We start from the raw sequence: 23,558 nt of genomic DNA, 5'->3' as shown, positions 1-23,558 counted from the left end.
TCACTAATTGCTCCCTTTCACCCTCATGTCATCCGCTTTCGCAAGAATGACAACCACAGAATTCCCACAGGAATAATACGTCTGAAAAGTGAACGCGCATGCGATTTAATGCTGATTACTTTTCGGCCAGACTCGCCAGCTCCCATCACAAGGTACGAAAGATATCCTGTTTATGGAAACATACAAGTTACCGTGCGTAACAAGAAATTACCAAACTATGTTAAATGTCTTGGAAAAGATAACTCTTCAACGTATATAAAAAAGATATGGGAAGTTCTTGATCTTTTACACTACGATCTGTTTGGGCCGAGATTTTATGGTTTCTTGGACGTGGAAGACGAATTGTATACACAAGGCTTGGAAATATTCGACAAGAAACCAGAACAGTATTAGATGTGGTATATTCTCAGTTTGTTATTTAAAGTACGTATCCAACTAACTACTCGAGCGATGTGTATTGTATGTATTATATTCTCTATGGCTGATCTTCGCCAAGCAAAAGGGAAAAAGAATCAATTAAAAAAAAAGAAAAAAAAATTATCAAAAAAAAATCTACTTAGTTACCACTCCACAAGTTTCGATTAGACGAGGTAATTATCCTATATGCCAACTGTGAATGTGTGTCTGTAACTTTTGCAAAGTGGATTTAATTTGTAAAACTTTCTTAACGAAGTCTAAAAAAATATCATCTTCTAGTATTTGTAACACTTTTGACATTATTATATTAGTTTGGTGCAATTGCATTGCGCTTACAACTTTCAGGCCAAATAAATTGTTAAAAAAGAGTGACATCAGCTGATTCATCATTACGTAGGCAGTTCTAGTGGTCACCTGGACCAGATTGGTCACCCAATCCCTTTAGGAATGTACTTTTGGTGACATCTGGCCTAATTGCGAAATAGCAAATGACTTAATGATAATCTATTTTAACAGAAGATGTTAACTGTAACAGCTAAATTTTTTAAATTTTTCCTGACGTAAAGCTTGTGTTTTCATGTAATTTTCACTTCACCATAGCATGTGACATTGTGAAAACATTTCCCAGGGGTCTGGGAATCATAGCCAAATTGGTGATAAGCTTAAGGTCCAACCTTGTCCCGAGGACTTGTTAGCTTTTTATATTTACGCCGACTAGATATAAAAAGCCTACCAAGTCCTGGGGACGGGGTTGCTCAAGGTCATCGCTTCTCTCCACTTATTTTGCAAGAATTATTTTTATAAAAATAATCAGTAACTTCCGACCCTTCAATGTTCGATTCTTAAAAATAATCAAAAAAGTGCGTACCGGTTCCAACTAAAAGATGTTCCACGTAGCTTTTTCGTAACTTAACGAAACAGCAACCTTTTTTTTATTATTATTTTTTATTTTTCATTTTTTTATTCTTTATTTTTCATTATTGTGGAAAAAAACTTTTTTGATTTCCGCCGACCGCTACGCGGAATCTTTAAAATCGCCTTGAGGGATACAGGGAGAGACAGCGCAGCTAGGCTGGATGCACGGGGTTGTGCTATTAAGGCTTTAGGCTAAAATATTTGCGCGGACCCTGTCATTGTTATTACCTGAGAACCAATAGGAAAGCTTCGTTTGGTTTACAACTAATAAGAGTACAGATTGTAAATAATCTGATCTTCACGATCTTCTAGTATTCTACATTCCTTGGCCAAAGCTTTGGGCTATGACCAAAAGCATTTTGAATCCTTGTTGTACAAATCTTGTCCTTTGGCTGTGCCTGTGGGGAATTTCTTTTAGGGTTGGCTTGCTGGTGGGAACTCCAGAGTAGTTTATATTATAGTATACTTGATATAAGGTAAGAATTATTGTATTTTGGTTATAGCTAGCTGGTGTTTTTTAGCTGATCTGCGCATGTCTTTGTCTAGTCACCAAGAAGCTAGCTAAGCTATAGATGAATTCCGTGTTTACATTATTGTGCACATGCGCTCTAAATGGCAGGAAAGAAACCACAATGTACGGAAGAACAACAAGGGTTTAGACCGTGCTGTAGCCAGATATTTCAGTAGAGGATTTATTTTAAAACAGTTTTAAAGTTATTTCAGAGTTGGTTGTTAAAGATGCCTGATTCATGCTGTGCTGCACAGCCGTAATGATACCACTCTATTTGGCAATCTTTAGCATCACAAGCAATCATTGGTGGGAAACTTGGACGCTGGCATTTGCAATATAACTTGACAAGCATTTCATTTTTGGGATCTTTTTCACGGCTAACTTTTCCAGGGAGAATAAATTTGTAAAAGACTTCAGATAATTTTGATACCAGTAATTCACAGAATTTTTCATCTTTTTCTATATTGATAAGCATTGTGTCACCTGACTTGTCTCCTTGTGTCCAAATAAAAAAATGGCAATAATTTGTGTTTGTGACTAACATTTGCTGTTGTACTTGATACCCTGTGCATCAACTGGAAATTCTTTATCTGATTCACAACCGTCAAGGCCATTCTTGTATTTATAAGGACACTTGACTTCAACCACACCAATGCCATGGCACTGACAACTAACCATGCTGTCAAGAGAAGCTCCAATGAAATGGTATTTTGCATTGACATGTAAACCTGCTTTACTAATGGTTATATTTTCATGATTTTTTGGAACTAATTTTTTATATTGTTCTAATGCAAGGGATTCCATTTTTCTCCCATAATTTGTAGCTGCAGTGTTTATTTCTCTGTTGTATTGCATTATGTTATTTAGGATTTTTTCCATATTTAATGTGTAGGCAGATTTTGCAACTGATGCTGTAATTCTACCAGCTCTGTGTAATTTCCAAATTTTGCTATCACTTTGTATATTGGTAACTTCGGTTAAATTGTCGTACATTTTTTGACTTTGTGTCATTTCATAATCAATAAATCTTTTTTTGCCTGTAACATCCAAAGTAATATCATCGAAATTTATTGCTTCTGGTAAATAAAGAGTGGCAAGGGGTTCTGGCAGATTACAAATTTTGTTTTCACTGTATCAGTAGCACTTGTGTCATAAGCATCAGGAAGTATATCTATAGCCTTTAAAATAGCTGATTCCTTGCTAATATTTTAATATAATTCTAACATTTTCCTCTTTTTGAATTCACATGAACCAGCCATAGGATCGTCGAAGCTATATGGTTTTTTATCTTGACTGTTTTGATTTTCAACTACTACTGGAATTTTTTGTGCAAATTTGGGCCTGGAGAAATTAATTACAGTCAATGGAACAGGAATTGCTTGTCTCCTTGATTTTTGTAAAACCTTTTATGTGATGTAGAAAAAGCAGATAAATTGTCAGTATTTCTGAAGTAATGTTTGCCATGCTTACCCTGCCATACACTTGCAATTAGCAGTAAAGATCCACCCTCCAGACTTGTTTACTGCATACTTCGTAGCATTGTTGTTTCTGTCCTTGTCTCTGACTAGACAATACCTGAAAGTCAAAAAAAACATGTTTAAAATATTTATTAGTTTCATATGGCTAGCTAGCTGTATTAGGAAAGAATACCTTCCTCAGATTTAATAAAACAATAATCATAGTTATTGTCGATTGCATGGTAAAATACATCCTGTACATGACCACTCACATAAAAGTTATAGGCTTCCAACGACCTGTATGCTTTCATAGCTTCATGTGAAAATTCGCTCAGATATTGGTACATATCACCCCAAGTTAAATCAGGCATTAAAGCAACCTTATTACTCCAGTTCTCCAGTATATAAGGATCAGGCAATATTGTCTCGTCGGATAAAGTTAACTTCTTTTTATATTGTTTTCTATCATCCTCGTGCATGAGGCATAATATTCAGATCCCTTCCACATGGCTAGATCGCATTAAACGTGCTCAACTTAATTTTGTTATAATTCCTGCCAGTTCCTTGCGCGTCCGCAAAAATGTAAACAAATGACATCACACGGGAATTCATCTATAGCTAGAATAGGTAAAGCGAGCTAGCTACCAGAAAAGCAAAGTTTTTAGTTGTGTTAATAGTTAGCCAACTGGATGTAGGTAGCTACCCCTTTTGTCTTTAGTTTTACAATGGTTTTAATTATCCATTTCATTCTCCCACTAACCAGAGACGCATTCTAGGTACAAAATATTTTTTTGATTGGATGAAATTATACTTGAATTCTGTAAAATCACTTGTCCCTAGCTACAGTTAACCTCATCATATAGTAGCTAGCTAGTTAGACATGTTTCATTATGACACAATGGTGTTTATATTTCCAGACCCCATACGCAAATTGACAGGCTAAAATATGCAGGGGATAAGCCATAGACTATTTTATTTCAAAGCTCACTTATATACTATGTTTTAATCATTTTTTACATCTATATTATAACCAGGACTTGTATTTTTTTTTTGTAAGCTGAAAATCCAGTCCAGATATATATATATATATATACGTTTAGCCTTTCTAATTCACGACATCGTCGACACTGCAATTGGCCCAGGCGAATACCCAGGCGTTAACAAAAATTACCGATTTACGTTGCCATGTATTCGCCATGGGGTTTATTGCAGTTGGTGTGACTTAATTTACATATATAAGTTTTATTCTCATTTTCTTATAAATTTCTCTCTAAATGTAACTACCATTTGTGTATGGGAGCATACAATCACAAACAAAATATAAATTGCCCACATGAAACAGAGTTTGCTAACTTAGAGCAGGAAAATGGTAGTTCATGTTGAATTTTTTGCCAACAAGAAATAAATTGAATTAGAAAGGCTGATGTTTAAATACCTTCATAAACTATAAGAACAAAATTATGCGTCTACAATTGCTATATAAGACAATTAAAAAACACTTGAGGGTGACAAAGCGTAAAATCTGCTGAAATTTAGAAGTTACTATAGAAAACCTGACCCTATTAAAATGAAAGCAGCTTTAAACTTAGCCAGGAGACCCAGCGTAACCGGGAAATCGGAGTAGTTAAGGTGGGAAAAATTACGCTGGGTCTTAAACGATTTTTCTGCGGCCAAAATCTGGCCGCACTTTTTGATTGGCTAATTCTATTGTTCTCTGCTCACGTGATTATTATCGGGGATAGCCCTTTTCATCCTGAATATTCCAGCGAGTGGTTTCACTCACCATATTAAACATTAGTATTCTACAAAGTTTTTACCAAAGTAAGATTTGGCCAAGCTTGGTAAACAACTCACAGATAAATTAAAATGTCCTCTGAAGCGATTAGTCACATTGTTCGATTTAAACTTGGGGTTTCCGCTGAGTAATTCTTTCGCGTCTAAGCTTTAATTTGAGAGAAGCTCATTTTATCAACTCGAAGAAGAAAGCTTAGTTAATTAGACTACTTTAAACTTGGAAGAAAAAATGTTTTTTCGTCTTTCTGGTGATATTTCAGTGAAATTGTGTTGTGCAAATTTTTGAAGAAGTATAACTAAAAAAATCAAATATTCTCACAATTACCAATATTAGGACCAACAATGAGTATGTTTACTATTTTTTATTGACAATATATTTCGGATAAAAATTATCCATCATCAGGTCTAAAAGCAAATAAATAATGTTAAAAACAGTTAAAAACAAGTATAAAATTATTCAACATATCATACATAAACTACACCTCACACTACAACAAATCAAATTTAAACGGTCAGTCGTATCCGGCCTAGTTCATCGAATACATCGAGCGTGTAGCACATGGTCGAATTTTCACCAAAGTCTAGAAAAAGGTAAAACTGTTCTTGAGAAAAATCAATATCCGAAAGCTTTCTATGACCCGATAATTAAAAGTACGATATCTAAGATTATGGAAAATAATGATAACGAGAATCCTGATGAAGAAAACGAGAAAGAAGAGTCTGAAGAGAAGATGATTTTCATTCAATATCGTGGGCGAGTTTCGGAGAAATTTGAAACTTCTATGAGAAAGTTGAATATTCCGTGTAAAATTATTTTCACATTGAAAAAGTTGAAAAGTTCTCTGCCTCCATTGAAACCTGTAATTGAAAAATGTTTCAAAAGTTGTTTGGTATACAAAATAGAATGTCCACGATGCAACTCGTGCTATGTCGGACAGACGAGCCGACATTTAATCAAACGACTTAAGGAACATAAAAGAACTGGTCCGGTGGGAAAGCATTTCGACGATTGCAATAATCTTTTAACAATGGAAAATGTATCAATTTTATGTTCATCAACACGGAACGTTTATCATTTAATGACTCTTGAGGCGTTAATGATCAATTACATCAAACCGGTTTTAAATACAAAAGACGAATATAGAAGCAGAGCATTGGTAATAAAAATTTAATTACCTTACTCTCTTCTAAACTCGTTTTGTTTTTAGATTTTCTTGTAAATTTGATTTGTTGTAGTGTGAGGTGTAGTTTATGTATGATATGTTGAATAATTTTATACTTGTTTTTAACTGTTTTTAACATTATTTATTTGCTTTTAGACCTGATGATGGATAATTTTTATCCGAAATATATTGTCAATAAAAAATAGTAAACATACTCATTGTTGGTCCTAATATTGGTATTTTATCGTGAAGCCACAATGTTTTTATCTTATTCTCACAATTAATAATAATTTTTGTATTAGTCTTTCTTACATGTGAAATATGTTGTGAACACTGAATAAAATCATGTATATATCTGTCATGTATATACGTTATTTTTCCTGATGGTTTTAAATTTGATGGTGGGTAAAAATGAAGGGGTAAGTATGTTGTGTATGGAAAAGTATCCAATTGTATTATTTTTCCTCATTTTTTGAATGTTTTTTCTTTTTCTGATCAGCCTTTATCAAAACATCCACCGTCGGCATTTTGAGCGAGAGAGCAAGAATAACGTCTAAATTCTGAAACATTCAGAAGTTCAATGTTACATAAAAGAATTTGTATATATCATAAAATGTCCAACATTTTCTAGATTAATTTCAAAGACATCAAGCTAAAGCTTTTATTTTTTTAGAAAATACTATATGTAAAATATTTTATTTTTATTTATATATAGACAATGAATATAGAACATGAGTATGGAAGAAAGCCCTTTCAATGTTTTTAACGTTTGAAATGCAGCCTATAAATATTCTTGAGATGTTCTTAATTTACTGTAAATGACGAATAAGCACGTGGAGAGGAAGCTTATTTGATTTCGCCTATTATAGGGGGCGCTTAATTGGCAGGGCAGTTAATTAAGTAGTAATGCTTATTCAGCAGGGGATGATTATTCTGTTATTTACGGTGTTACCGTAATTTGATGATAATTTCTACAGTTTGTAGCACTTGGAATTTTTATATTTTTTTAATATCTTTATTAAAAAAATTTGTAGTCAAGCTTCACAAAGCCTTAGAATAATCTTAACATTTTCTTAGATTTTATTACTTATGTTCTTATATACTTTGTTTCGTCCTCAGAACAAAGATATTTACGCTGGGCTTACTTTGTTTTTTTCTGTTTTTTAACATGTTAAACTTTAGTTGCAGATAACATGCATCGCGTTTTCTGAGAATATTCTCTCACTTTATGACATATTTTAATGCCATACTTATTATCTCTGCTGATGGCGGAAATCTTCAAGCCATCGGGCTTCTTGTTTATATGAATTTTAATCAAATTTTTTTTATTATTTCTTTTTTTTGTCTGTTTGCAAAGATCCGCCACCATTGATTCTTTCCTAGCTTATATCCAATCGCATATTAGTTACTTCAAAACACTTGTCAGATTTGGCATCAGAATCATATGATAAAATTTATACTTTATATTCACGACTCACTTGTCAATAATTTGCGCCTAAATGTTAAAAATGCTATTTATGTGTGCTACAGTATTCTTGATATCAAACTTTGGTTTACCTTGACATAAAAGTAACTCGATATTTAACTAATCCACAAAAGTTAATGGTAACTGTTTAGCAAGTAGGTCTACATGTCCAGAAAAGGTATCGGTTAAAAGGTAATTACACTCCCTAAGAAAGAAGAAGAATACTAGAAAAACTACAATTTTTATTAAATATTTTTTCTTTTAATAAGTCTTAAAATATTAAGTCACCACCACCCTCGCTAGGCTTTACATTACAAATATAGGAACACGATTCCATACAGTGGCACTCTTCTCCATTAGCGCAAACGGCACCATCACATGGATTATCTTCACAGTGGGAACAACCTAAATGTTAAGTAAATAGGATGCTCTTTAAATTTCGTTCAAATTAAAAAAAGAGGTTTTATTTAAAAAAAAGAAGCTTACCTCCAGCAGCATTCAACGCATCCACAGATGTCATACAAATCAGTAAAACAACAACGAAGAGTTTCATCTCGCAAAACCAAGTTAGAATAGAAGAAAATAAGTTAACGATTGATGATCAAGAAAAATATCCAGCTTTTTAAACAGTTGCGCTAGCTGATATTGCTTCTCTATCAAATGGAAATTTAACTTTTCATAAAAGAAAAGACAAGTCCGCCTTCTCTTTTGTTTTCTTTTTTATATATAAAATAGCACATCATCTTAAAGAGGACGTCGTTGTACATTTTCCGATCTTGATGTTGTCGCTCGCCTAGCAACTTTTTTTACATGCTTCTCTCACCCCAAATTTTACCAACTATTTATCTAAGCAATAATATTTTAAATTGCAGGAAGTGAATTCTGTAGAATAAACGTATTGCAAGTTTTGCTAATGGTGATTCGTGTAACATTTTCATGCAACACGTATGTGGAGTCCTTATATGGGCCTGCAGGAACAAAAACTTTGCTTCTTCATCACCCTGTAAAGGCACACGAGCTAATGCACATTGGTAATCTTTCTCATTGCTCGCAATCTCGTGCGTCTCAATAATTTGTTAGGGTTAGGGTTAGTAGAAAAAGCATTATTTTATAGCGGATAAGTTTGCCATTTTTTTTAATGACATTTTTTTCCTGTTCTGCTTTTAGACTATTGAAATATTAGCCATTACTCAACGTCACAAAAAAGTGCTGGCATAAACAAAAAATTACTGCTGTGATTTTTGTTTCTTTATGACGCACTAAAAGTGTGTCAATAGTCACAGTATGTTCGGAATACCTTAGACCGAAAAAATAAGATTTAACAAAACTTCAATTTCGTGAATACCAGCAAATTAATGAGTGTGAAATATTTTATAAACGTACTTAAGCTGAATTTCATCTCTATAATAATACGCTAAGTGTGTCTGTCTGTGTGTCTGTGACAGGCAAAATGGATGTCTTCATTTTCCTTTGATGTTGCCGAAAAATGCATCTCTGATATGTTAAATTTTCTGACGTTATGGCGCGACGTCAATAACACTACTTTAACGTTAATATCCTATACTAAATTACTGAAGCCATTACAGCGCACCTAAAACTTTGAGGCTAAATAACTTGGAAACGAGATGGTGACGTCAATGATTTTTTACCGCATGGGTAACTAAGGACCACCTAGGACCAATTTGGGTAAACTTGGGTCCCCAAATCCGTTTCGGAATAGACGGGTTGATGATGTCATCAAAAACACCTTTAAACCCTAATATCTCTGCAACCGTTTGTCAAAAGTATATAATTCTATACATTTTCTTGATCAGCGTTTCAAGATCTATACGGTGGAGGCAAAAGGTACACAAATTTGTAAAAAAAAATCATGGTTCTACTTGTTTTCGGATCTATTGTCGCAACCCTATGTTTTTGTTGAAAAATCTCAATCTGATTAGTGAAACGAAATTTAAAATGCAACAATTAGTTTTATTATCATTTTTGTAAATAATCTATTTGGGATGTTTTTTTTATCGAAATTCGTTTATAACTTTAGTTGCCCCATGAGGATGTGAAGGTCGTGAAAAGTATTTCTCCGGAACTTGTGAAAACTTGTGAAAAAAGTTTGAATATCATGGTTATGGTTTACAAATTAAAATTGTGAAAAATGTGTTAAATAATTGCCATGATGACAACTGGTTGCTCAGCAAAACCCATAATATTAAATATCATAGGTTTTCTGCTTATGGTCACAGCATCCTAAACTCAGAAGTTCTTGTGATTGCATTCGCTAAAGAATCTGTTATTTAAGTAAAGCAATTTTTTTAAAAACTTAGTTTTCCTTCTTTAAAAAATTTTGTTCAACTATGTGTCCAAACGGGGTGAAATAATCCCAGTAAAAAATGGTTACACGGAAATGTCAACATAGTTCTTTCCACAACCTTGTTCCTAGGACTCTCATAAAAGTGAAGAGTCCTGGGGACGGGTTGGATTTATTTCTAGCTGTAATTTGTTACAAAAAGACACGCACATGCGCTATAAGGATGCACAAAATTAAACGCAAGAGATAAGCTGCGTAATAATTTCATTTATTTTCTAATATTTTGTTTTACAATTAGTTGTCTTTTAACCCTCTCATTGCGTAAGAAAAAAGATCAAAGCTTAAAAGTAAAGGTGTCAAAACGTAAGTATTTACGATATTTACTTATCAAAATCATTTTCAAAAAAATTTCTAAAAGAAAAAGGAAAAATCAAATACTTAATAATATGTATTCGCATAAATTCACTTCACTGACGATTCATAAAAATAGTGCAAAGAAATGCATTCAAAATTATAAGAGAAAGCGATCCCACACATGCCTAAAATATTAAATTTCTTCATAACTTCTTGTATATTAAATTTCTTAATAACTTCTTGTATATTAATTTTAAAAAATTTAAAAATATATACTAAAAAAAACTACAATATAATTTAAAAATATAGCTATGATAAAAAAAAACTTATCCTGTCCATTTTTTTAATGTTTTGTAAATTCTAAAAAGCGACAACCTTGATGACAAAGGTTAGAAAAGACTAATACAAATTTGTAACAATAACGTATCATAGTAAATAAGAATGGATTAGAATGTATTTTTTCAGTAAGAAGCGTTTTCAACCTCGAAAAAAAAAAACATATTTTAAGGCATTATCCAAATATTTAACAGAATAGATTTCTAGAATACTGTAAATCCTGAAATAAACGCTATTACGTGTTTATCAACTTTCGCAGAATTTACCTGCTGTTTCGAGTAGATTTTATTTAAAAATGATTAAATAATAGACCAGTAGCAACCTGGGGACAAAGTGAGTAATCTGGCCCTCTTATTAGTTTTTTTAACATAAAGTATAGTTTCATGCAAATTTAGCTTGGGTCTTTATTCGAAGATTAGCAACCATAAAAATTTATTTTGTGATATTTGCCAAAAATAGAGAATATTCACAAAAATTTGTTACATCGAAAATATTGTTGTCTTTAGGGTGCTTTATTTCCACATGTTAGTGCCCAGTCTTCTACGCGATATTTACCAACCAAATTTAAAAATCTAAAACAGGAAAGTTCATTTACTTTTATTTATGGTTCGAATATATAAAAAAATATCAACAAAGACATTTTATGGTTCACCAGGATTTACTTCTTCAACATTCATCCTCTAAGATCTTTATATAGAACAGAAATTCACTAGCTATGAGACATATATAATAAAGTTTTTCATATTACGCTGTTTATTATTAAAAACACATTTAAACCCGTCTACAGGGTGGCAGAAAACATTTTTATAGGATTTTCCTATTTTTTTTTGCAAATTTCAAGTAGTATAATTTAATTCCAGGAGCTTCAGCCAGTTCCAGGGAGTAGTGGACATCCTGCATATAGCCAAGTGTAAAATTAAATCAGTCGAAGATAAAAAGGCTGGCAGGAAAAGAAAAAGAATGAAAGAACAATTCGAACATATTTTTAAAGAGTTTACATATGATTCTCTAACATAATAAAGCCTCGATTCTCGCGAGTGATGTCAAAAACAAGTCTTGTCATGGGAAGAAGTTGATCAAAAAAATTACCAATGAGCGCTCTCAAAATGATATCAATGACCCATTCATAATCTCAATGTACGACCACGATATTTACAGACTACAATTACACCGAGAGCTTTATGGATTTCTTGTGGATGTAACAGAGAAAAGGCTTAATGATCAAGAAATACTTCCTTAGGGTCAAGAGGTTAAGGTCGTTGAAGTCGAAGATAATGCAGATGACAAAGACATAGTGTTAAAGAAATCGTTAACTATAGTTTATTTTTGATGGAGGCGACTTTCGCAGGTTACTTTAACGTTGTTACAGATCAAAAATTGCTCAAACATAAACCAAAAATTCAACTTTATTTTTCCAAAAAAAAAAGTATAACCGTATATAAAATTTTTTTGCTTACAATAAGGCGTGGTTAAAGTAAAAGAAGGTAACGAAAATCTTTGCTCTAAAGTTCGAGAAATTTTTTCGGTTCACGTTACACTACGTTGCGTTTAAAACTCTTATTTTACGAATATTCTGACAGTCACGTAATGCCGTCTAGTAATGACTAATATGTATTTGTATTTTTTTATTAATTACCTTGTTTTAATGTTCTAAATGAAATATTAAACATACTTATCCACAGCAATAAATTCATTTCCATGTTCTTTGTCCACAATCAATGCTTCTCCATTATACACTACGCGAATGAAAAACTTTGAATCCTAATTAAAAGACAGAGAATTATATCAACAAACAAACAAACAAACAATTAAAAATACAAGCAAACAAACAGACTAACACAACAGACAGATCAGCTTACCTTTCGCTTGTATAGTTCCAACGCTAGATAAGACCCAAACGGTGGCCATTGCTTATTAAAAACATCCAATACATTAAGTATAGCAATTAATGTAGTGTCGTGTGCAGAGTATAATAACAACTTCGATTCCCTATGTATAAAAGCAATAAATATTTCTTTAATAGTAATACTTTTATTTTCAGAAAGCGACAATGTAAAAGAACTGTCGGTCATCACAAAAGCTTTAGAATATACACGAACCAGGCTGGCTTTTGTTCAATAATAGCGGCGATAGCTAGCGAAATGATTTTTGGGTGACTAAATTAGGAATTTGGCGTGTAGGTTTCGTAATATGTAAGAGTGCTTTAATCACAAAAAAACATACATGCAGGTTTTTTCGTTAGTTCATCTTTAATATAGACTTAGGTGCTACCAAGACGCTTATTGTAAAATTCAAAGGAGGGGGTTTTGAATCTAGTATTTACAGTACGTTACATAGATAGAAAATATTTAAGGTTTTACCTGGGTTCATTTATCCATTCTGTAATACGACAACAGAAAGTATTGATAAGTGATCCAATACCACATGCTAACATTGAACTAAAATTTAAAAATTACACTCTGTGCTATATGTCTAAAGTTTAAACTTTTTAATGTATACAACAAAATAAAAGTTATTCATTTTTTTATTCTAAATCCACACGTTCGAATTTAGCTCTATTCTGTTTTTTAACTCTTTTTTACTATGATGCATACATGTTACACACCTACATGCTAAATTGTTAGGTCATATACTTCCCAGAGCCTTGGATAATGGCTACCACTCGAAACTACCCCCCCTATGAAATCCTTATTAAATAGAACATATATTAACTTTCGTTAGCATTTTCTTTAAGAGAAACAGGGGAATCATCCTTTTGAATACGTGATTAATCCGATTTCCTGAATTTTTTGGACTTTATTCGAAAATCTGGAAAAAACGTATTTCCGACAATTTTTGGAGTTTTTTCATGGGAACTATGTAAAAGGAGGAAAATATACTAACTAACTTTTATTTCGCTCCCACAAACTTAAAACAGAATGTGAAAAGGTTCGCTGAAATTTTCTCTTTGTCAGTTTAACATTTTTTGCATGTTGTCTTAATTTCTTGTTGTTGTTGTTGTTGTAAGTAATCAAATTTTGATATTTTTCATACATAGGGCTTTCATAAAAGTTATTGCCGACAGTCCCCATTCTTGTTTCACAAATTCCCTAATAAATTCTTCATGACATTATACTAGTTATAAAACTCATTTACTTGTTTTCTCCACCAATCACATGAGCTTGTAGTTCCGAAGCCCTTTTTACAATGAGCTTTTCTTCAGCAAGTAAATCAAGAGGAATAGGTATTCTGTGTGCCTAAAAACCAATTTAAAAAATGTCACTTATCCTGCATAGCAATGAATAAATTTCGTTACGTCAAAATCATACTTCTTAAATACACGTTTCCCAAATTACATGTTTTTTAAAACATTTTGATGTTTTGACTTTATTATCATATTCAGCATCAGTAAATTGGTGTGTGTATAAATTTTCAACTTAATCCGACATTGGAAAGTGCTGTTTTGTTGGCATCATTGTTACGGTCAAAGCCTTCTTAATTTTCGACTTGTGCCTCATATTCGAGCAAAGGTTAATTAGTACAAAATTAAAAAAAACTGTTGTAGCAGGTTGTTTGTTTAATGTATGAATATGAAAATTTCACAATTTATCAATTTTTATGTGAGGATTTCGTTTTCTTTAAAAAAGTTGAAATAGAAGAGCTGCGGCACATCAAAGAAAATAAATTCGGGAAAGGTGTATTATTTTTTTAAAATAAATTTTACAGATGGCCACAAAACAGATGTTTACTATTTCAAAGTAAAAATCAAATATATATGTGTTTTTACTCTCTAGGACAACTTCTAACGGTCAAAATACTTTAACTTTTTTAAAAAATTTTTGAAATTAGAATGCATTGAAATGTTCTTGACATAGGGTTACTGCTGAGTGGGAACAAACAGTCAAATTAATGAAAGGTTGCTGAGTACTACGTTTTTAAAATCTGTTTTCTGGAATCAAATATACCTTTGGACAGTAGATGTAATCAAAAATACCATTCCACAGTAGACGTAATAAAGCATACCTTTCGACAATAGATGTAATCAAGTAAAGCAATAAAATGAAGAGGCTTATCATCTTCACCACCAATCAATTTATGGATTTTTTCTTGGTCTTCCTTATGTCCAGGCAAGCAATCATGATTCCTCATAACATAATTTGCCCATATTTTTAAATTATTGCACTGTCCCCAATTTGGGTAGATATCTTCTTCTGTTGGCGGTTTGGTAAACATTTGCACAGGTTCTATAATCAAAAATCTATTTACTTACTATTGTAATTACAAAATATCCATTAGTTTTAAGTCATTAATACTGTGCTTTATAAAGTTTATATATACAAAATGTGTTTGTAAATTACAGTGGTACTTTACCTGGGATGTTTTCTTTGCCATAGAGCCCAGCTAACAGTGAAGTAGCTGATAAAATTGTTCTTTTAATATTTGAACTTCTGACACTAAAAAGAATATTTGGTTTAATCAGCAACTTCCATGTTAGATCAACTGTAAAATGTTTTATTGTCAAGCGTTTTATCCAGCGTCCCATTTAAAAATTACAAAATGATTCATGAAAAATTACCAAAAAGACAACAAGCAAATGGATTCTAAAAACAGCTAAAAAACTAGATGAATACTTGTTTTCGTATAATTAGCATTTCATATTCTCCCAGTCTTCAATTTTAAATATTATTACATAATATGTGAGAATTATGTGCAGCAGTTTGCAATCGGGTAGTTTTGAAATAATTTTTTTTTCAAAAACAGACGGATGGAAAGGATGTACACCTTGCTTACCAACAGTTTTTGTTATCTTTTTCATGCTGGGGAAAAGTGAGGGGCGTCTAAAGTCAAAATAATGTGCAATTAGAAATAATTTTCTGATGCTCTGAAAATATTTACTTGTATTTTATCAAACTGACCTGGACTCAAAGGGCTAAATTACCGTTGGTAAATTAAAAAAAGCAAGACACAATCCTTTCCACCCCACCACCACAGCATATACTGCCATTTGGTGTCTAAAAGTTAATTCAGATTTTACTTTAATAAATCTTTTTATTTAATTTTTGTTTAAACCAATCAGTCTAGTTCGTTAAATTCTTAAACCAATCATTTATTCCTCAAAATCATAACAAATATCTATATTTTAATGCCAATATATACGTATGTCACGCAAAATGGTAACCACAGCAGTGAGACGCACAAAAATGCGGTAAATGAAGGACAGGCAAAACCGACCACCGACTAGTAGAATGTGTATTTACACTAGACAAACTTGTGATATTTTGTAAAACACAATCTAGAATGAAAATGTAGTATAAAAAACACTATAATAAATATTATTTCCTATTTTAAAGTGTTTATAAGTGCATCATTTTTTAATAAAAGTTAAATAATTGGCAACTTTCAAAAAATTGTTCTTTAATCTAATTGTAAAACCTTAACTGGAACACTGGTATCTAGAACTATACCACCTCATATGGATAAAATTCCAATTCACCGCACATTTATATGTTCCGAAAAATGATGACAACAAAATTTTATAAGGAACTTACTTATAAGGAATATGAAAACCAAAATAATATTTAATTTACAAACGCTTACTAAACTTCAGTTGGTGAGTACACAGGAGATATCAAGTCATGTTTATGAATGTATTCTTTAGCTAGTAACTTGCCGACATTATACATTCCTTCTTTGCCAATTGCTGTTAACTGGCCTGTATAACAGCCACCCTAAAATAGGTATCTAATTACATAAACTAACCGATTTCTCTGACTATATTACATTTTACAAAGAAAAAAACTCTTCATGTGTTAATTACATTGGCATAGTAAAAATTTCTATGACACAACAAAAAAACAAAAACGTTCTTGTTGAATTACCATGATTAATTGCAAAAACCTAATTTTGCAATTTAAAGAAATCGAATTTTTGTGTCATGATTTCACAGAAAATTACAAAAATCATGTAGAAGTTGAAATCTTAAAATATATCCTAAAGCTTACCTTCTTTGGTGAAAAAAGTTTATCTGAATTAAACTTAAATTAATGTGCAGATTAGGAAAAAGTTATTTATTTTGCTTAAAACTTGCAACTTTACCTGACAAATCAAAGTCGTAAAAACGAGCAGCCTTGATTTAACAATTCATATTTCTTTGGTAACACATTGATAAGAAATATTTTTTCAGAAGTGAGAAAATGCGATCTTATGATTTTGATAAGGCGACTAGAAAAATTTGGAACAGCATAAATATTGTTAACTTATTTTGAATTGGAAGGTAAGCTTTAAAAGTTATGCATTCAATAGGACAAAACACTCAACGTTAAAAAAAAATGCTGTTAAACACAAAGAAAATGAGTACCCGCAATGTTCCACGGTTTAAGTATACACTTTCTGCTTCTGATTTTGAAGCTTCCATGCCATTGTCTAGCATTAATTTATATCTAACATCCACTTTCGAGTTTTTTTGCATTAAAGATTCAGCATCCCAGATTGACTCTTCAATATTAGGAATATCATAAGAATAATTTAAGTTTACTAGTGGTGTCCGTGCACCATGTCGAAAGATAACTTGAACCTGTTGTAAGCACATTTCATTTTCAGCTGCTTGAACATGAGTGGAAAAAAGATTCTTTCTGTTCTTGCAATAAATAACAATAGATAAAATTGGTGTCCCAAAAGACAAGGTTTTTGCAAGATGGAACATGGTTAAAGCTAAAAAACACAAGAAAAATTATTATTAATCAATGTTAGCCAAGCTAAATGTGACAAATCAATATTTATTTAAATCCAAACAGACTTCTTGAAAAACCCAATGTAACTTGTCCCCATCCGAGTTTAGCTTCTCACCTTGCAACAATACTCTTTATATGACTATCAAAAGTTCTAAAACCGATCCCTTTAGGAAAACATTTCAAATTAGGTTTGGGAGGATTAAGGGTGATTTGTGTCCTGTCAAAGCTTTCTCTCAATTTCTTGTGTACAGAGGTACTCATCAGGGTCCTTGGTTTGTTCTCTCCAACGGCGAATTTGTTACTAGGAAGTTAGTTTCTGCCTTTGTAAAAATTAGCGTAAATGGGCCCGATCTCAATACGCATAGCTTCAGGATTGGTGGGGCCTCTGCCGCAGCATCTTGCGGTATTCCAGACTCTGCCATTAAGATCTTAGGCAGGTGGTCCAGCGACTGTTATCGTCGATATATCCATCTTCCCAATAAAGTGTTAACACAGTGGTGTTCTAAAATGGCCAACCTCAATGACGTGCCTAAGTTGTGGGACATTCGATCCATTTAAATTTACAGAGTGATCTTTGTTATTTATTGTATTATAATTACTAGACTAGGTCCTGTGGTTACATACACAATTCGTGTTGTAATATGGATTTTATATATGTCAAGTATTATGACTTTGTGTTTATTTTGGCCATAGACTGTTATTTGCTTTTTATGGCTATTGTACAGTTTTAACGTGTATCTAGGCTCCTTTGTATGTATGTATGTTGTTGACGCATATAAGCCGGTACTCTTAATGACTGACTTTTTCCTCCAATACCCACACTAATTTGGGGAAATTTGGGGATGTCGGGCTTCCTACGTCAGCCATATAACATTTGGACAGATGCGTGTGTGAGGCTTGTGTATCTTATTATTACTTGATATTATTATCACTTATTATCATTACGGTGAGGCACACCCTTTTATGAATCCTGATATTATTATTATGTGGTAACACACGCTGGGCCAATACTGGACCAGCTTGTGCATTCCACCTTTAGCTCATGATTATTGATAACACATGTTTATTGGGTGCAGAAGACACCATATGTGATTATCGGTTTATAGTGAAGTGCAGTGTACCTTCATGATTGAAGTGGAAGAGAAACAATATCCTTCATGCATGAGAATAAATTATTAAATAAGTATATAATTAATAAACTAAATAATTAATCATTAATTACAAGTGACAAGTAAATGTATTATTAGTTGTGAAATGTACCTCGTGAATAGAGGATATGAGTATGTTATTCATGCATGAAGAGATCTGGGTCATGCCTTGGAAACCGTTCACAATATTATGATCCATGAGGACATAAGCTTGTGAGGGGCAACCAAAACGTGCATACTCTTAGGAAATTACCCTCTTTGCCTTAGGCAAGCATTTTGGTGTGATTACCTTGTTATGATTACTAGCAGCATGCGTTATCTGTCCTGCCTTACTTATTTATTTTCTTACCCGGCATCCCAATCCATTCCCCAAATTTACAAATTGCGTTCCATGCGGATGATGTTGTATACCAAAATGTGCCATAATACAATATTCTCGATTAATAAGTGTGTTTTTACTGAGTAACCAAGACAATTAAGCACATTTCATTTTCAGCTGCTTGAACATGAGTGGAAAAAAGATTCTTTCTGTTCTTGCAATAAATAACAATAGATAAAATTGGTGTCCCAAAAGACAAGGTTTTTGCAAGATGGAACATGGTTAAAGCTAAAAAACACAAGAAAAATTATTATTAATCAATGTTAGCCAAGCTAAATGTGACAAATCAATATTTATTTAAATCCAAACAGACTTCTTGAAAAACCCAATGTAACTTGTCGAAAACTATTAAAACAAAATAAAGAAGGCAAAGTAGATCACTTGAAAAAAATTAAAACATGATTGCAAAAAACAAAAAAAAAAACCTCTGTAAGGCATTTAAAGACTGTCTTAACGGGATCACCAAAACAAAAACAATTTGTGGATCGCTTGAAAAAGCATTGGAAACTGGATTGTTAAAAGCAAAATTGTCGTAGATCGTGTACAAATCACGAGAATTGTATTAAGGAAAGCACAAACATGACTAATGGAAGGTTTCATAAGAAACATCACAACTGGTTTGTAGAATGTGGAAATATAATCATTGAGTATTTCAGCAATTTTAAAGCAAGAATGTTTTTATAACTTTTTTAGTAAAATATTGAGATTGTATATATTTTTCATTTCACAATGCAGCAACAGTTAAGCTTCATTGGTTTTCTCTGCTTATTTTAGGACTCAATATAGAGATTTTAAGCAGGATGAGTTATTATGATTATTCACACAAAATACAGTGAATTTTGCGTTTTCATTATTTTAGAACAAGTTATGGTTACTTCATAGGTAATTACTTTAATGATCTTGCCAGAGCTATGTTGCAAGTGGTTTAACAATAGTTTTGCAATAAAACAATACAGTAATTTTTTTCTCATAACAGTGAGTTTTTTTGTAAAACTTATTGAAAATAAAATCTCATTAGGTATTAGCACGATGGTTAATGGCTTGTTAATTACCTGAAATAATCAAGCCCAAAACTATTGTTATTAAAAAAGCTTTATGCGCATGTTTTATTTTATCTTTTTAGGACCACTTTTACATCTGATTACATTAAAGGGGATTACCCTGTAAAGAAGCCGTATTAGCCTTCTAGGGTATTGTTTTATAAATTTTCAAAGCAATCTACAAGTGGGACTCTAGACGTGAGACTTGGGGCGTGGAACTCTGACACTGGGATAAGAGACCCTGATTTTGGGACGTGGGACACAGGATACAAAATATGGATGATGCAAAATACTGATGCTATAACAAAAAATATCATAAAGTCAGCCCTGTTTATAATTTTTGTTCTATAAAAAAGTGTTCCTACTGTCAGCATGAGTGTGATGAAAAGTGTTTAAAACACTTACATTTTAAACATTTACAAGATAATAACAGTGATTACCTTGGAAAAGTTTTGTTTTCACTGTTTGTATTCGAATTAGTTTGGGTTGTTTAGTCTCTCAACAATCCAACATTTTTTTTCTTTTTTACGGTCAGTTCTTGGTTTGAGGTTCACGAGTTTAAACGTCCCCCACTTGTCTCAAACAAAAAAAAAATAAGGCAGGAAAGTAAAGCTCGCAGGTCACAAAAAAATACAAATTCTCGTCGAAAAACGAGTCGAGTATGTCGAAAAACAAGTAGTAATAAACTAGCCAATAGTAATTTATCTATGATGTTCCCAGGCCACATCTAGATGATGGTTTACTTCGTTACAGAGTGCCGAAATTTTTGCTAACCAACCTTACTTTTCTAATTCGAACCTTGAAAAAAAAAACACTTGCCAACTCAAATTGTAAACAACAAAAGCTGTGTCTATGTGGGCATTCTTGTACGTTTCCTACACTTTTGCAGAGTTTTCCATGAGGAAAGTAGTAAAGAGTTATTGCTTATATTCATCACCTGCTATAAGCTTATCTTCAGTATATATCTCTTACAAATATTAAAAAACAAAACAAAAACAACTGCGCATATATATAAATATATAAAACTGCTTTGTAGATATAAAATCCTGAGCAGCGAATAAGATAGTGAAACCATCTGGTAAATGATGCACAAGCCCTTCCACAAAGGAATTTATTTAAATTCTCAAAACAAATCAAGCAAGTATATAAAAAAATATTATTTTTGTAATACTTTAAGTTGATTTTCGATTACGTTTTTCTAAGTGTGAGGTAAGCTTGAAATTTTAGAATAAAAGCAAAAAATCTGAAAAATCCGTTTAACTCATCACCATACACTTCAGGTCAACATAGGGTTAAGATAGCTCAAGACAGATGAGATAAGAGTCAGTGTTCAACTTATGACCGAAAGGTCTTTGTAGGCTGCTGTCTTGGCAAAATAATTTAGATATTTCTGTAAGATTACATGGGAACTTTAAGGGAGCTTTAAACTCTTTAGAACTACCTTTTCGCTCTCTACTGGAAACAACACACAAGTTCACAGTTTTAAATTACTATTTTTAAATAAATGTATCTTGTGTTAAAATGTTCCTATTGAGAATTGTAAAAGGATCGGAAGTAAACTGTGATGAATTTTACTGGTTGGACTGAATTAATTTTATAAGCAGGGTCACTGGCAATAACATACTAAAGTTTCATTTACTCTGTTTACAAAATTAATGAGGGTAACCATATAAATCACTAAAATAAAATTAATGACACAAGGGAGGGCAAATGAATTTTACTGGTGGGACCTACACAATTGCTGCATGGGCTGATTTTAGGAGAAAAAGCTTTATTAGCAGCAAAAATAAACAAAACACGATATAGTACCTGGATATGTATAGCTAGCTAGTTAAATGCTAGATAAAAAATTGTTATGGCATGGATGAATGAGACTGGTGGGTGTATTGGGTGGCATGCATGGCCATGAAGACAGTATTGTGGATGATCATCTTGGAGCATCACTTCAAAAGGAGTATTCAGAGTGAATTAAACAGATAAATTATTTATAGCTATAGCGTTGTCTACCTAGAATTTTGCAAAATGGACTGTTTATAGATCATCTAGAAAATGGTGCATTTTATGTATTCTAAAACCTCATTGCAACTTTGATGTTTGAAAGTGTAGGATAAATTGTCCTCTTCATAGCCCTGGGTTAACCCAAACCATGTAAGGAAAATTGGAGAGAATGCACACTGTGGGGGCCGTTGGATGTTGCAGGGACTTTGCCGGTAGAGCGCTGGACCCTAAGTCTGCGTTGATAAAAAAAAGTAGCATTAAATACTCTGGGACTTTTAATCTCTAAGCCATGGCGTCTCTTAAAAAAATAATAGAGAAGATATATGCCTCAATATCTGTGAGGCTAGCCATGTAACATATGCACACATCAGTCTCCCCCTCCTCTAGATTGTGGCAATCTAGGGCTTGAACTTCGTTGTTGTTGTTCCGTGTTTTATTAAAAAGGATCACATGGTGTTTAAAGTGCAAAATGGTAACCAAAACTTTGGATAAACGTGCTCACTACATCAAAGTTTATTATGTATTTGTATTAAAGTAGTATTCGTCAATATTTTAGTCTGGTTTGTTTCGCTAAATTAGAAGAATATAATAATTAATATATAGAGAAGAAGCGAAAGGGAGGATCTGGCAGAACTTTTCTTACCACCAGGAAATTAGCTATAGCTATAGTATAGCTAAGCCAGAAAAATTAGTGGCCTATTTGAATTTATCAGCAAAAATTATTAACTACGAAATTTTGAATACTGTAGCTTAACTATCTATCGTGCCTCTTTTATGGGAAATGCTTTTTGTTGTGTTTACGTTCAGAATGGGTTCCTGAACCAGAGCAGTGGATATTCTGTCCTTCTCATAACACAGAGGCTTCAGGTAACATCTCCCCCTTGTTTTCAGGAAGTTCTGGTGTATACACTGATGTTCTATGAATAAAGTATATATCCCACACCCTCACGAAAAAAATCATGTTCCTATAATATGCAACATAAAATAACAAACTATTTTCTTGTTGTTGTTGCTGTTTCTTTACAGGTCTTGGTAGTCAATAGGTCTTTTTGGCTTCACTCGTCTGCTATGGAACTTTCTTATCAAAAATATTGTTTATAAACAAATCCTCACCAGAATCGTTGTTGCCATATGGAATCGTTGCATTTGAGTTGCTGTCTTCTTCATGTTTCTGTAGCTAGAGTTCATTGATCGTTTAAACCCTGTGTATGTGTTGTACTAATTGTCACCATTGGTTCAGATTCTTTCAATGTCAGCGTGTGAACCATTTGAATGTCTGACATTTCATGATTCCTGAATATATTCGATTGAGCATGTCCTTTTGCATTTTTGCTGGTATTACTACCCTGTCACACCTAATATCAATCTGTTAATTTCTGTTAGTTCCTCTCCACTGTCCCAAGGTTGTACTTCTAGGTGACATCTTGATCTTGTGCTGGGCTATTCTGTTTTTATTTGTTTTAGGAGTTGCTGCAGTGTAACATCTTAAGCATTTTCCTGCTGTATTTTTTTAATCTTTTGATTCCTGGCTGACATTGCCATGATGATGGAATGAACATGTGTGATATA

General features: G+C 32.6%; 2 protein-coding genes across 4 annotated transcripts; one reads left to right on the top strand and one right to left on the bottom strand.

Moving 5' to 3' along the window:
* Positions 1–4,923: 4,923 nt before the first annotated feature.
* Positions 4,924–6,967, top strand: LOC130645840 (uncharacterized). Its single transcript, XM_057451949.1, has 2 exons — positions 4,924–6,251; positions 6,414–6,967. Exons 1-2 carry the CDS (start codon positions 5,517–5,519, stop codon positions 6,417–6,419), a joined length of 741 nt encoding a protein of 246 aa, XP_057307932.1. The 5' UTR covers positions 4,924–5,516; the 3' UTR covers positions 6,420–6,967.
* A 3,050-nt stretch (positions 6,968–10,017) lies between these two features.
* LOC130645839 (lysophosphatidic acid phosphatase type 6-like) lies at positions 10,018–22,128 on the bottom strand. 3 transcript variants are annotated; one of them, XM_057451948.1, is made up of 11 exons: positions 21,999–22,128; positions 18,922–19,179; positions 17,052–17,404; positions 16,292–16,422; positions 15,065–15,147; positions 14,717–14,937; positions 13,850–13,950; positions 13,075–13,152; positions 12,574–12,703; positions 12,387–12,475; positions 10,018–11,286 (listed from the first exon to the last, which is right to left on the bottom strand). In XM_057451948.1, the coding sequence occupies exons 2-11, from the start codon at positions 18,926–18,928 to the stop codon at positions 11,217–11,219; spliced, it is 1,263 nt and encodes a 420-aa protein (XP_057307931.1). In that variant the 5' UTR covers positions 18,929–19,179; positions 21,999–22,128; the 3' UTR covers positions 10,018–11,216. The 3 variants fall into 3 exon arrangements, with proteins under 3 accessions (XP_057307931.1, XP_057307930.1, XP_057307928.1); XM_057451947.1 differs by having other exon boundaries at positions 21,801–22,098; XM_057451945.1 differs by having other exon boundaries at positions 18,922–22,098.
* Positions 22,129–23,558: the final 1,430 nt, after the last annotated feature.

This window comes from Hydractinia symbiolongicarpus, chromosome 5 (genome assembly GCF_029227915.1).
Source record: "Hydractinia symbiolongicarpus strain clone_291-10 chromosome 5, HSymV2.1, whole genome shotgun sequence".
Taxonomy (NCBI): domain Eukaryota; kingdom Metazoa; phylum Cnidaria; class Hydrozoa; order Anthoathecata; family Hydractiniidae; genus Hydractinia; species Hydractinia symbiolongicarpus.
The sequence above is the reverse complement of the archived record's forward strand: the minus strand, read 5'-3'. Positions and strand labels throughout refer to the sequence as shown.